Here is a 14,026-nt window from a genome sequence, read left to right as displayed (position 1 = left end):
GAATTTCTCTAGTGTACTGAGATAAAGAAAATGTCCCTTACGGATTTCTTAAAAAAAACAAAAACCCAGCATAATCAATTAAGGCACAGAGAACAAAAACTGAGTCAAATAATGCTGAGTTTAGTCAACATGATAAATCATGGTTAACCATGATGGAAGAAGCCTGTGCAAATCTTGGGTTTATGTGTTTCCTCCTCTCTCCAGTTTGCTTCTCGTTTAGATTACTTGCAATTTAGCCTTCTGTTCAAACCCTAAATGGTGGTTAACCTTAACTATGGTTTATTGAAATAACTCAGGTTCATAACCCTTGGTTCGAAGTTGAGTGATTTCAGACAAGCCAATTAACATTAACCATACAGTGGTACCTCGCAAGACGAAAAACACGCAAGACGAAAGAGTTTTCCGTTTTTTGAGTCGTTCCGCAAGACGAATTTCCCTATGGGCTTGCTTCGCAAGATGAAATGTCTTGCGAGTTCTTGCGAGTTTGTTTCCTTTTTCTTAAAGCCGCTAAGCCGTTAATAGCCGCTAAGCCGCTAATAGCCGTGCTTCGCAAGACGAAAAAAACGCAAGACGAAGAGACTCGCGGAACGGATTAATTTCGTCTTGCGAGGCACCACTGTAGATTGCTGGGCTCCTGGCCTCTGGCTGTACTCAGCTTCAGGCTAGAATAATAAAAGCTGACTAAAGCAGCTGTATTTTTCGCTCCATAAGACGCACCAGACCATAAGACGCAGCTAGTTTTTGGAGGAGGAAAACAAGGAAAAAAATATTCTGAATCTCAGAAGCTCAGAGTAATGAAAGCAGCGATCCCTCTTGCTGTTCTGGCTTCTGGGATAGCTGTGCAGCCTGCATTCGCTCCATAAGACGCACACACATTTCCCCTTACTTTTTAGGAGGGAAAAGGTGAGTCTTATAGAGCAAAAAATACGGTATCTCTGCCTACTTTGGCATTATCCATGCCTGTGTCACATCCTCTCTTTAACACAACTTTCCTTCCAGCTGGCTATCTTTCTAGTCCAGTTACTAAGTGCAGGAGGGAGGAGAGGAGAGAATGCTAGAGTATTCCCCACAGGCCAATGGTTGGCCACTATATGCTGGACTAAATGGGCCACTGGCTGGATCTAGCAGGCTCTTCTTATGTCCTTATGGTTCCACAATGGAACCTTAACTCTGTTAAGTCTTCCACTGCTCTTTGTGATTTTGTGAAGAAGTGCTGGAGCTGCTCATCCAGTGGTATGTGAAAGAAAGGACTGCAGTGTGGTTAAGGCTAACAGCTTCTTCTTCACACCTTTGTTGATTTGGAACTCATGGCTTGTGCCCACAGTATTTGTGAGCTGCCCACTCACAACCAAACTATATTCAGTGATCAATGCACAGCCCCTTTCAATGCTTCCAGTGTACTCTGTATGGAAACACACTTAAATAGTAACTCCTATAAGGAACAGCCCCCTGCTATTTCTAGCCTGGCTCAAAATAGGCTGGGCAAAATGAGGTTGGTATGGGCAGAGAATGCGCTCAGAACTGCACTACAAAATTAATTCTTCTAAAAATTAAAAGCCACACACAGCTAATGTACTTATCACTAAATCTGTAACTGTATTCCAACAAATGCCTTATCAGTGTAATTCAGGAAGTCCTAAGCTATTAAACAGAAGTATGCTTTTATAAGACCATATAAAAGCCATCTGTTTTTAGTAAACCTGCTTCCCACTGCCCGATATTCACTGGGACTCTCAATAATTATTTGCAAGACACAATTGCAGCAAAGGTCACTATTTCCATAGCCAACTCTCTTTAGTAAAGGTAGAGAATAAATATAAAGATCATTTTATGTGCATTCTGTAACTGAAGTGATCCTGTTTCATATACTGTAATGCATTTTTATTATCTGTTTAGAGTCTTTTATGTCTGTTAATTAATATTGATCAGCCAACCAAAGCACTTTATATACAGTCCAAAAATGTGCAGCCTTTTCAACTTTCAGGCCAGCGGTATTTTTTAAAAGCAGCATTAATCATGTTTTCCAAACAAGTCTTTCATATTTATAAATCAATTTTGAACTCTGACACGTTAGCCAATTTTCCTTCTGTAATGCCTTACTACAACAAACTTTTTCTGTTTCTAACAGCACACTAGCAAAATTCAATAGCACCACGTTCCCAAACCAAAGCACTAGGCTGAAAATACTTATACTTTCATGTACTGGCTAAAAGCTGACCTGATAATGCAAGTACATCATTCAACAAGTACCATTTAAACTAGGCCACAAACAAAAAACAGGGCAAATTCAAGGCCAAAGACTTAGAGCCTCCTTCTCTATATCCTCTTTGCATGCTTCTGCCTGGGTAGAATTATGTCCATGAACACCGATAATGCTTATTGCTTTCACAGATGGAGGACAGAGAAGCACATGTGTCTATAGAAACACGCCTACTGTGTGAAGGTAACAGTCCACCCACTTTTTGCTTCTAACTCTGCACAACACTGGAAGGCTGTGAAGAAAGGAATGCAGTCCATGGAGTGAAAAGGTTTCACTGACACTGCCTTCACGGAACAACCTGATGTCCATAATTCCCATGGGATCAGCGTTCAACTTGAAACCATTTCAGGCCATCTGCTCCACCAAGCCTCTCTCACATGGGCCCTGCCCCAAGACCAGGTCAAGATGTCCCCAGACGAATGGGCTTACCCCAATTAATAAGGCAACTCTCAGTTGGGATCCTTTTGAATACTTACTCCATCATAGACGGCGGAATGGTGCAGCAGTCTTGAATTGCAGTCAGAGGTGATGTCAGATGAGCAGTGTATGAAGCTTCCACTACATGCTTGTTCCGATTTACCACATCCAAGTACCGGTTAAATTTTTCCCGGATCTTTTTTGCAAGCTAAACAATTTTTAAAAAATAAATAAATCAGTCAATCAAAGTTGCTTTTGGGTGTGCATATATACTGTATACTTGCTATGAAATGCCCAAAGAGAAATGCCTAAAAGAAAGCAACATACCCAAGATCCCACTCACAATATTTACCATGAAGAAATGCTTCTTTATTTTGCTATTATGAACAGCTAGTGTTAATATGAACAGTTTAAAGACAAATGCTAATTTATGAAAAAGAGGAAATAATCTGGGACGACACATATTGGGGGGGGGGGAATATTCAGTGTTGTGTTAACGATATTGCTCCATTAACACAAACATGTCTGCTTCCCTGATGGAAGGAGCCTCATCTCCTCCCCTCTCCCATTGTCCTGGGGGTTCTCCTCACACTCCAGAGCAGGCATAGACAAAGTCTGCCCTCCAGATGTTTTGGGACTACAATTCCCATCATCCCTGACCACTGGCCCTGTTAGCTAGGGATCATAGGAATTGTAGGCCAAAAACATCTGGAGGGCCGAGTTTGCCTATGCCTGCTCCAGAGTGAATATGGTGGAAGCACAGGAGGAAGAGAAGGAGGGAAGCTCCCCTGTGCTACCAAGAGTTATTGTGTTGGCTTCTGCTAAAGGAACTCAATCTGCTACAGAGCATTTAATATACTTTTTTTTTTTTTTGCACTGCATTGTGTTTTCATTTCTGAGGAGGCACCTGCACATTTTTCAATTCAGCTTTAACTCTAAAACCAGATCAAACTAATCAAAATCAAACATCCTGATAATAAATTGTACTGATATCAAAGAAATTAAACTTCCAATTAATACATATACAACTGGTTAACTGATTTTGGCCAATGTAGTACATGAGGGTGGCATGGCTCTCATCTGACCTCCAGCACCATATATGTGCCAGAACAAAGCAGTAGTTAAGCTACCCTATTGTATTCTAGTAGCATTGTAAATTTAGGCTGATAAGATATCCTTTTGTCATGGTGGTAATAAAATTGAAATTTTCCACAGGCATGTTTACGGAGTCCCAAAAATGCACTCATCCACAATGAAAAAACTGATCTAGAAGACCTATATGTTATGGTCACTTGAAGGATGCATGATAGAGATTTGCTGAAAACCTACACATAATTCTAGTGCCATATTAACTGGGATGAAACGGTTTAGAAGTATAATAAGAGTTACATTCTAGGGGCCCCCAAACCAGATGTGTGTATAAATGTTCTCAATATGTCTTTACTATACATATTGAAAACCCATATGGAAATGTAGTTTTGCAATACGCTGAATACAATTCTATTATCATGCTTGACACTCAGCTTATGCTCCAGATAGTGTTTTTCTCGGCAATCAGTGCTATGAACCAGGGAACTATTCCCCTATGCTAATTTGCAATAAGGGGACACATAGAGTAGCATCATCTGCATAAGTGGAATAGCTGCTGTTGTGCCAAAACGGAAACAGTAGCTCTTTACCCCTAAAACAGGATGTGCCTCTTCTTTAACTGGCTTCCTTTTACACATCCTGTTTTACATGGAGCCACATCTGTAAGCAACCTGTTAAAAACAGGAATCAGAAACAGAAATCCCAAGATATTGTGTGTGCGTGGTTGTGTGTGTGTGTGTATAATTATATATTTATATTTGTGTATACATGTGTATGTGAGAGAGAGCATATTTCAAGTTTTCTTCATAATTCTTTCAAGAAGCTACCTCCAGCTTGCAGCCTAAATCAAGAAAGAGAATAATCTTTTAACAATTTACAGCTCACAGCAAAATGTTCAATATCATATTTTAATGCATTCTTGCCTTCGGAGGCAGATAAAGTTCTTTAATTAGTAATGTCTAACTGGCTGCCTTTCAACACCCTCAATCACCCCTTACTTACACACACCATATTCCACCTAAAGGAACAACCTGAAAACACAACTTAATTTGTGTATGGATTCCTGAAATACGTAATTGGCCTGTTCATTAGTCTCCAAGACTGACAAATGTCCTTCCTAACTATTAATAACAGGTCATTTCATCATGATTTACTTCCTTACATGAATAATGAGGCCTACACTGATAAGAGAAGTGACTTTGCCTCAATTGTTTCCATCGAATACTACAGCTCAATTACAGGTCTCCAAGGAACATAGTTTTTAACAGAATGTTGTTCAAATGAAATGACTTGTAGAATTATACCTAATTGGCATTTGTAGAATGATTTATTACTAACACACCAGAGGACTGCTAATAGTCCCAACTAAGCTATGAGTCTAACACCATTAAATTGGTCTCAATTGTCAGTGAGGAGGTAATGCTGAGGAGGTTTCTCTGTTTTCCCCTCCACAAACCAATTGCTTTTGGGTGAGTTTTCCCCCTTTACACTATGAAATATAAAGTATTCCATCCTCCACATTTTATTGGAAAATACCGAAGCTGCAGAATCAGTTTTTCTCAGTAGGAACATTGTCATATATATTAGTTGATCTGGCTGATAGCACCAACTTGGCATACATGCCAGATAAATCCATTAGCCCTCCTGACAATACAAATCATGTGGCCTTTATTAGAATAAACCAAACAATAAACTTAATAGCCCACCGCAACACATTACTCTAGTTTATATGATTCAAGCAGAAGATACAGCATATGACAGGTGCAACACTGCATTCAGAGCGCTAAACTCCTTGTGTACCCCTTAAAATGGGCACGAGGGATTAGCAGAGGGGTGGCCATCTTTTGATATGGCCCAACAAAGAAAAGTGCTTTCCCATCCCTACTCTCTCCTCTATTCTTCCCCTTCCCCTTCTTGCTCCCAAAATATTAAGTCATGGCACATTCCTGCCAAGATGGCTGCTATCCCTTGCACTAACAATGGGACCTGGGAGCCAGAGTTTGGTTACTAAGCATACATGGATAACACCTGTTTGCATATTTATACCCATGTGTAAAAAGCACATCAAATGCTGCTGGTCCTATTGACAATATTTCTTCATAACATCAGTGAATCTCTCCATTTCCTCAGAGACAGCTTCCTCATTTGCATATACCCCTTGAGCTTTAAAAGCTCCTTTTAATGCTAAACTCTCTCTTATGTTCTCTCCTCCACCCCACTCCTTGCCTCCTCACTGGTTGGGAATTAAAAAACGCTTCAGAGCATGCTTTATTGATGCCAGCTGTAAAATTTGTATGCTATAAAATTGTATTCAAAACATGCATAAATTAAGCCAACACTTATATAATGACACTTGATGTAGCAGGAGTTAAAACTGCATGATTCCAATAATAATAATAATAATAATAATAATAATAATAATAATAATAATAATAATTCATTTGTTAATTTAAAACAGCAGACTTTGGAGAGCTGCAAAGAATTTAGCACAACAAGAGACAAACATACCCTTCCAATCTCTAGTCCTGGTTTGTCATTCACAAAACTCTAATAAACATATCCTCTATTGTCACCCATAGCTTCCTAAGTGGCTTGATACTGCTAGCCATTGTCCTGTATAATTCAAACTAGGGAGTTTGCTACAATCACAGAAATTTTATTATATCCTCTCCAGAAACTATTTTGTATGTTCCATTGCCAAGCTGTATCTGATATCATCTCTTAACTCATAGTTGGATTTAGGAAGCAGCCTCATCCCCTATCTGATGACAGGTTGAATTACAAACAGGAGATCTATGGGAATGCCTGCTATCTATCAGCTGTTTCTTTCCATATGATACAATGCTAACACCTTCCTTAGAGCTACAGTTAAGCCTGCACTGGTGGCTTGTTTATACAACAGTGACACTTCCTGACCCTTCTCACAAGCAGACTTATACAAGTTGCTGCATGTAAAATTACTAAGAGCTACTTCTGAAATATGTATCAAAGAGGTTGCCCCTCTCAGTTATCTCTCCCTGCATATCCTAGCAAATCTTCAGCAAACAGATGAACTTGTGTATGTTGGGTTTTTTTAATGGGGCTGCACATTTAGCAACGTCCTACAGAATAACTTTGCACCAAAGAGACACTATTTCCTCTGCAGCTTAAACCAAACGAAGGCCATCTGAAACTACAGGCAATGACCGATTTATATGTGTTCAACTGATGTGCGACCCTGCACTCATGCATCGTGGTGACCCGGAAGTGGAAGTGGAAGGAGCAACGCTGAGTCTCTTTATGCAGTTCCCTGCCGTGCCGCCATCTTGAATCATTGTTGTTGTTGTTTTTGTTCTATATAATTACATGTGAAGTCACTATTCTCTTGTATGCTTTAAGATAGTAGCTTTGATTCCCTTTTAATAGTAATTAATTAGAATGCTTGTATGTCTCTTTTTAATGTGCCAATAATGTGCCTTCTTTTCCTGAACTATCTTGGTTTCTTTAACTATCCTTTGTTGACTTTTTTGTAGTTGAAAGGAAGTTCTTGCCTTCCACAAATCCTTGCTCAAAGGTGGGGGACATGCTACTAGTCCATATGGAACAGCAGAAATAAGCTTTGGGTTGAAAGTCACCTGTCAAGTAGCAAGAAAGGAGTTCACAGACCAATGCCAGCTAACTCCCAATAGTGGATAATGTGTAAAGGGCAGCAGGCTGACCTAGATCCTAGATTGGCTTAAGAATCTTTAAACAGTCACCCCGGAAGTGATTAAAGTGATCAGCACATAGATGGCACTCATAGCTGTGGGTAAAGAGAGACTAGAAGACAACCAAGGCGAAAACCTCAAGGAACCTCAATAGATTTGGGGAAAGAAGATATAATGGAGATACTGAAAAGGTGATTGTCAGGATAAATTCCGGAGCAACAGTGAGAGATTCTTTGAGGAGCAATTCTTAGAGGAAGCAAGAGCAAGACAATGTTCATGCCACTGAGAGGAGTATTTACTCCAACAGTGGAAGTGAAAGGGAGCAGCTGGGGACAGAAGAAGACTCTATGTCAGGGTCCACCGAGCAGCAGGAATGCAAGTTGTAAAAAGTTCAGATCCCCAAAGGTCAGGAGTGAGAAAGCCATTAGTGTGATGGGGCTAGAAGCAAGCAGCGCAATCTCTAGGACAAGTAAAAAAGAAAAGAAAAAGCGAAGTCCCAGAGGCAACAGCTTATGAGCCAAATGTTAGAAGAAAGCAGCGCATCTTGAGGAAAGTAAACAGTCGCATTCCACAGGCAGAGTGTGGGGTAAGTGTGGTGAGCAGGGCCTTTTTGCTGCGAGATGCTACACAGATTGAAAAACTGTCTCCAGAGCTGAAGATTTATAGGACAAGGTGGAGCTGCAGTCTCCCTGAGTCACTTAACCAGAGGCTTGTAATGTTGTCGATGCTCCACATTTGGATAGCACAATTCAGACTGTCATTCCTTCAGGAGACATGCTGCCTTGGTGGTACAGAAGGCAAAGTATTAGAGCCTAGGGTTCAATTTTTAAGACCCCTTACATTGTTTCAGAGAGTTTATCAACATGAATGCTGAAATCACCAGAAGCCAAGTGGGAATACTGTCAGAGAAGAAAGCATCCCTAGCATATCAAGGTCTGATGCAGAAGCAGAGAGGAACTGGAAGTACGGTAATTTGAAAAGCATCTTAGCTGGAGTAGAATAAATCAAGGTTATTTTCATGAAGGCTGTCGGAGAGTGGATATTAATTACATAGTTCTGCTGCTGCTGTATATTTTGAAAAGCAGAATTAACTTTCCTGACTTCAAGTCCTTCGCACCTCATCATATCATATATCATAACAAAATGTTTCATAATTACTTATTTTATATATGTTGCCAATAATACTCTTTCCCCCATCTCTCAAGCTTTGTATTATATTCTCTAGGCAGCAGAAACATGATTTCTCAGAGAATCTTTCTATTACTGGGTAAGCCCATCATTATTCCTTAAATCTCTCCCACAATACTGACTTTGCTCCCTACTATTAAAGAGGGGAAAGGACTTCGATGGAAATACCCTTCCAAATGACAGACAACTCTGAATTTTAAAGAATAAAGTCTAAGGTTTTAGTAAACAGTATTAAAATTTAACATAGTAATCATTTTTTTAACTTTAAGCCACAGTCGTATTTTTTCACTTGTTTGGGTTGCAGAAAATTGGTATGTTTTCTACATTATAAAAACATGATTATGAAATCAGTAACCTACCAGAAACGTTCTCTCGGCTGACAAACTGGCAATAAATGCTTTTAGAGTGTCAGTTAAGAAGTTAATGAACAATAAGAGGAATGGCTGATGGAGGATTAGGTTTGCTTACAATTTGTCTGCATTTGTTTTAATACGATCCATTTGTATATATTACCCTACACATAAACCTCCAGTACTCATGATTCATTAGCACTAAAGAGCCAAGTTATTATTAAAACAGAAGTGCTCACTTACTCTCTTGCTCTTTTCAATCCTGAGCTTTTATCCATGGTAGTTATACTCTATAGGGGCCTCATCTATCTTCTCTGACAGCTAAGTATTCGTCACAATACTTAGAATGTTTAGACATTTATTTATATATTGTTAAGAGTTAATGTATGCATCTAGGGCCGTGGTGTAAGCAATATATATTGGAGGCTTTACCAGAAACCTCACCACCACCACCCCCTTCTTCTAAAACCCATTGTATAATTTAACCCATATGATTTTAAGTGGTGTGCAGACCACCCAGAAAATGGCAGTGAAAGGCATTATCCTTCAAATAAAGCCGATGAGACTGTCTCTGAAAGAATCAAGATGGTTTCAAAAGGCCTAGATTTTACAGTTACTTTGACAATAATCCTTTTAGCTCTCAAATTCACACAAAGTTTTCAACACGAAGGTTGTCTTGGCTACACTATGTGATGTGGGATGTACAGTGGTAAAAGTATGTCAGGATATTTAAATGTTTATTTTCATGCACATAGCATATTTTACCATATTTATTATAGGTCTTTTTTAAAATGTCCTTCAATTAAATACTAAATTCCTAGAATGTATATTCTGTGACATTTTGTCATTGTACCAAAATTGGCAGCAATCCTGGGGCCATTCTTTATGGCAATAGGATTTTGTCTCCATGGGACGTACATTCAAATACAGAGTTTGTTTTGTTTTTGAAACATCACCTGGATCCAGGAGGACGACTGACTTTACCATAAATTATAACTACTAGTAATAACCTTGACTTGTACGGTCCTAGTGTCAGAAATCAGATGTGAAGAAGCAAGTTTGCAGTCTGGGAGTGCTCTTGAAACCAACTTTGTCACTGAAGACCTAGGTGGCCTTGGGGGCTAGGACAGCCTTTTACAAGCTTAGGCTAGTACATCAACTGTGACTGCTTCTGGGGTAGCTTGATCACAGTCGTCCAGGCACTGGTAACTTCAAAACTAGATTACTCAACACACTCTATGTGAACTTCCACTGTGGTTGGTCCAGAAACTGCTTTACATAATGATTCTGCACCATTCTGCACGGATAGGAGTGAGATCCTATCAGCATATTGCATCTCTGGTCAAAGTTCTGCATTGGCAGCCGTTTTGCTACTTGACCAATGTAATAATGATTGGGGTTACTCGTGCGTAAGTTGCCGCCACTCCTGGCTATGTTGGCTGGTTAAACCTTTTGTCTGGACAGCCTTCCACTTCGTGGCTGTTTCAGTCGCTAGCAGAATCCGTCAGTGGGCGTTTCTTAAACCTCTTCCAGCATAAAAGCTGTTTTGACGCCAAGTCTCCTCCTACTCTCCCTGCGCGAAAGTCTTCTGCGCAGGGAGGGTGTGGGTAGCGGAGGACCCGTGCTCTCCTCGCTGGTCTCCGACGAGGAGTCCTGGAGCCCTCTCACCGATTCCCCCATCTGCCCCCCTTTATCCCTGGTGTTGCGCTGATTTCCTTCCCCAGCTGAGCTGCCTCTCTCCCTGCTGGGCCCTTCTCCAGCATCACTTGGGAGCCTTGCCTCTGGCTCCGATGTCAGTTCCCTGACAACCAAGTTCAAAGTTTTACTATTAACATGTAAAGCCCTTAACGACTTAGGAAGAGTTTATATGAAGGGTCACCTTGTCTCATACATGCCTACTTGACCACTTCGATCTGTAGAATATGCACTTCTACACGTGTCATATACTGTTCATTCACATACTTGAGGAGCCACCTATGCTTTTGAACTGTCTGCCTATTGTGTTTAGGCAGAACTGTTGCCGTACTGCTTCCAGTCTCTTAAGTCTCCTCATTCAAGGTGAGAATAATTTATTAGAGCCCACACCAGTTGCTACCAACTGAGTTCATCAATGCTTAATTTAAATCACCATTTCACATTATCATGTAGATAAATTCTTATAAGACAATCTGAATACTTTTTTTAAAAAAAAAATTGACTGTTAAATAAAACTCTTAAGCAATAAAAGCAGAAAGACAGAAGACAAAGCTGTACTTAAATTGCATTTGTTTCAATGGGAACCAAGTCATACCTAAGCTTTTCTTAAGTGTGAAAAGCCAGTGTGGTGTAGTGGTTAAGAGCGATAGACTTGTAATCTGGGGAACCAGGTTCGTGTCTCCGCTCCTCCACATGCAGCTGCTGGGTGACCTTGGGCCAGTCACACTTCTTTGAAGTCTCTCAGCCCCACTCACCTCACAGAGTGTTTGTTGTGGAGGAGGAAGGGAAAGGAGACTGTTAGCAGCTTTGAGACTCCTTAGGGTAGTGATAAAGCGGGATATCAAATCCAAACTCTTCTTATTATTATTATTTCAATAGGGCTGAAGTTCAACTAACTTAAGATGCAACCAACTGAAGACTTATAAGATATGGTAGAAACTCTGCTATACTAGCAGAACCAAGTAAAACTGGCAGAAATTAAGTCACATCAGCACTACTGTGGTGTGTGAGCAGTATGCCAGTATATCTGCTTCACCAGTGCCATTCTGTGGGCATAAAGCTACAGACTGGAGGAGTGGACAGGTTGGAGGAGGACTGAATCCTATACCCTTCAAACCTTCTTCTCACCTGCAACCACAGCTAAATGTTGTGCCATTCAGAGCCAGGGTAAAGAAAATGATCTCTCATAAGAATCAATGGAGCATCCTATGATGTGTTTCCACAGTCAGATTCTGGCTACTAGTTATGTGGAATGTTACAATTCAATCTGAAATAACACACACTGGATACCGTTTTTAAGTAACAGAATAGACCTATTGTCCATTCTCTTTGTCAACTGACTACTTGATCAATAAACTTGAATTCATAGACTATCTACTCAAAAGGGTGAAACCAAACATAATAGCTTGGGATTAGGGAATTCATCTCATTCCCAGAAGCATAGTTTGTAAACATCTTACCTAAATACATCCTTTGAAGTGCCCAGCATTAGTCACTTTTCAAGGACAGAGTACTCAAATGGAATGACAATTGCTATCATGCTAGTTTATGCTAGCCTCCCTAAACATGGAGGCCTCCAGATGTTCTGGGCTACAACTCCAACCAGTTCCTGCCAGAGCAGGCTGGTTTGAGAACATACCACTGACAAAGCAGCTCAATGTATCTAAGATAAGTGAATCACAGAAGGCAATCCACACCAAATGACAACTAACTGTTTTCCATTTGCTTTTTCATATTAAGATACGCAGGCCTCAAACATTCCTTCAAGTGTCAGCTATGGGTTTTCTGTTCAGAATATTCCAGCTACTTCCATGTAGCTTACCGGGATTGTTAAACCTTTCCTTGTGTGGCCCTGGTATTCTCTCTGGGAAAATAGTGGTTGTTTGCAGGCTACAACTTAGGCTTCCTGGGAATTTGGTCTCCTACCTTAAGGTGTTTTCACATCATTGTTTGCTGCGCCTCTAGCATGCTCCCACCACCATTTTTAAGACAGGTTCGCACAACGTTAACTGCAATCTATCTGCATTCTATTGCTTTTAGAGAAATATTTATCTTTGATGCACTCACACCAGGTTCCACGTGATTTGAAAATGGAAGCAGTCATTCCATTGTGGTGTGAACAGATCAGGGGGCTTTAGAGCATACACAGAAGACAGCAAGTGCACAGATAAAACCTTCTGCAACACTGGGGAAAGAAATCAGGTGAATGTGAACAGCAGTGGGAGATATAAACTTGGAAATGCAGCAGAGGGGAAACCTACTCACAGGGGTTCAAGCTGAGCACAGCCTCAGAGAGACCTTGTAGCTACAGGAGACATCACCTGTTCTGTAAAAGGTATTGATGCTGTGCTTGTGCATAAGAGAAGTGTTTGTGCCATCACAAAACATGGGTAACCCATGGGTGTTATTGGGAGTGATGTGTATTTGATGGGTGATGACAGAATTGCTAGGGATCTTTTCAAATCGTCTTCACAGTTGTTATACTACATCTATCTCCCTCCCTGTAGCTATTGTGTTTTTAGATTGAGCAACAAAGGGCACCAGCTAGTTACACTGGTATAAGTTCCACATAGTGGTTGCCATCTTAGCGGGACCACAGGAATGCCTAGCACATGTGATTAAAACACTGTCATACCCGAAAAATGGGTTCCTATTGCAAAAAATGGGTGTATAAAGAATTTGTATGTTTGCCAAAGGCTCACTGAGAAATGTAAAAAATCAAGTGTGCAGAAAGCAGAAAATAAATGATACCTTCTCTGGTATTTCCACAAAGGAACTTTACCACAGAGCAGTTTTGGATCTGTGTTTTTTTTTTAAAAAAAGGAGCAAGCTTGTAGTCACTAAAAATATTTTACCCACAGCACCACACTAATCTATCAATGTTTTTCTCGATTTTTTTGTCAAATATATATTGGAGCTCGAAATTGTTGCCCAGTATTTCTAAGCTGTATCTTCCAAAAGCCAATCTTCACATTGAATATTGCCCTGAACATTAATGGTTAACTAGAGAACTACTGAACTCTGAGAACTACTGAACAATGTCAACATGAGCCTAAGCATGACTAATGGTAATGTAATACACAGCACTTGGCTGATAGCAGTGTACTCCTTGAAGGGTATACCAATTATCTTGATACTCTTCGTGACACTATTATCAATTATCATGTTATCAGTTATCATAGCTCACTGCCACTTAGCCAGCAATGGAAGCCAAGGTGATAAACCTGTTAATTAAAATGAATATGTGAACACTCATTTATAGCCAGTTCATATGACCTGGTATTATCAACTGCTTCCTCTGACACTAAGTATGCTAAGATGGGTTCAAATAACAAGGAAGG

General features: G+C 40.2%; 1 protein-coding gene across 2 annotated transcripts in view; it reads right to left on the bottom strand.

The window, feature by feature from the left end:
• Positions 1 to 14,026, bottom strand: part of CACHD1 (cache domain containing 1) — a 124,955-nt gene that overhangs the window by 61,322 nt on the left and 49,607 nt on the right. For both annotated transcript variants that reach the window (XM_081193672.1, XM_081193673.1), the window contains exon 3: positions 2,737 to 2,885. In XM_081193672.1, coding sequence (XP_081049798.1) covers positions 2,737 to 2,885 — 149 coding nt within the window. The remainder of the gene's footprint in view (positions 1 to 2,736; positions 2,886 to 14,026) is intronic.

This window comes from Podarcis bocagei (genome assembly GCF_964188305.1).
Source record: "Podarcis bocagei genome assembly, chromosome: 5".
In the NCBI taxonomy this organism is placed as follows: Eukaryota; Metazoa; Chordata; class Lepidosauria; order Squamata; family Lacertidae; genus Podarcis; species Podarcis bocagei.
The sequence above is the reverse complement of the archived record's forward strand: the minus strand, read 5'-3'. Positions and strand labels throughout refer to the sequence as shown.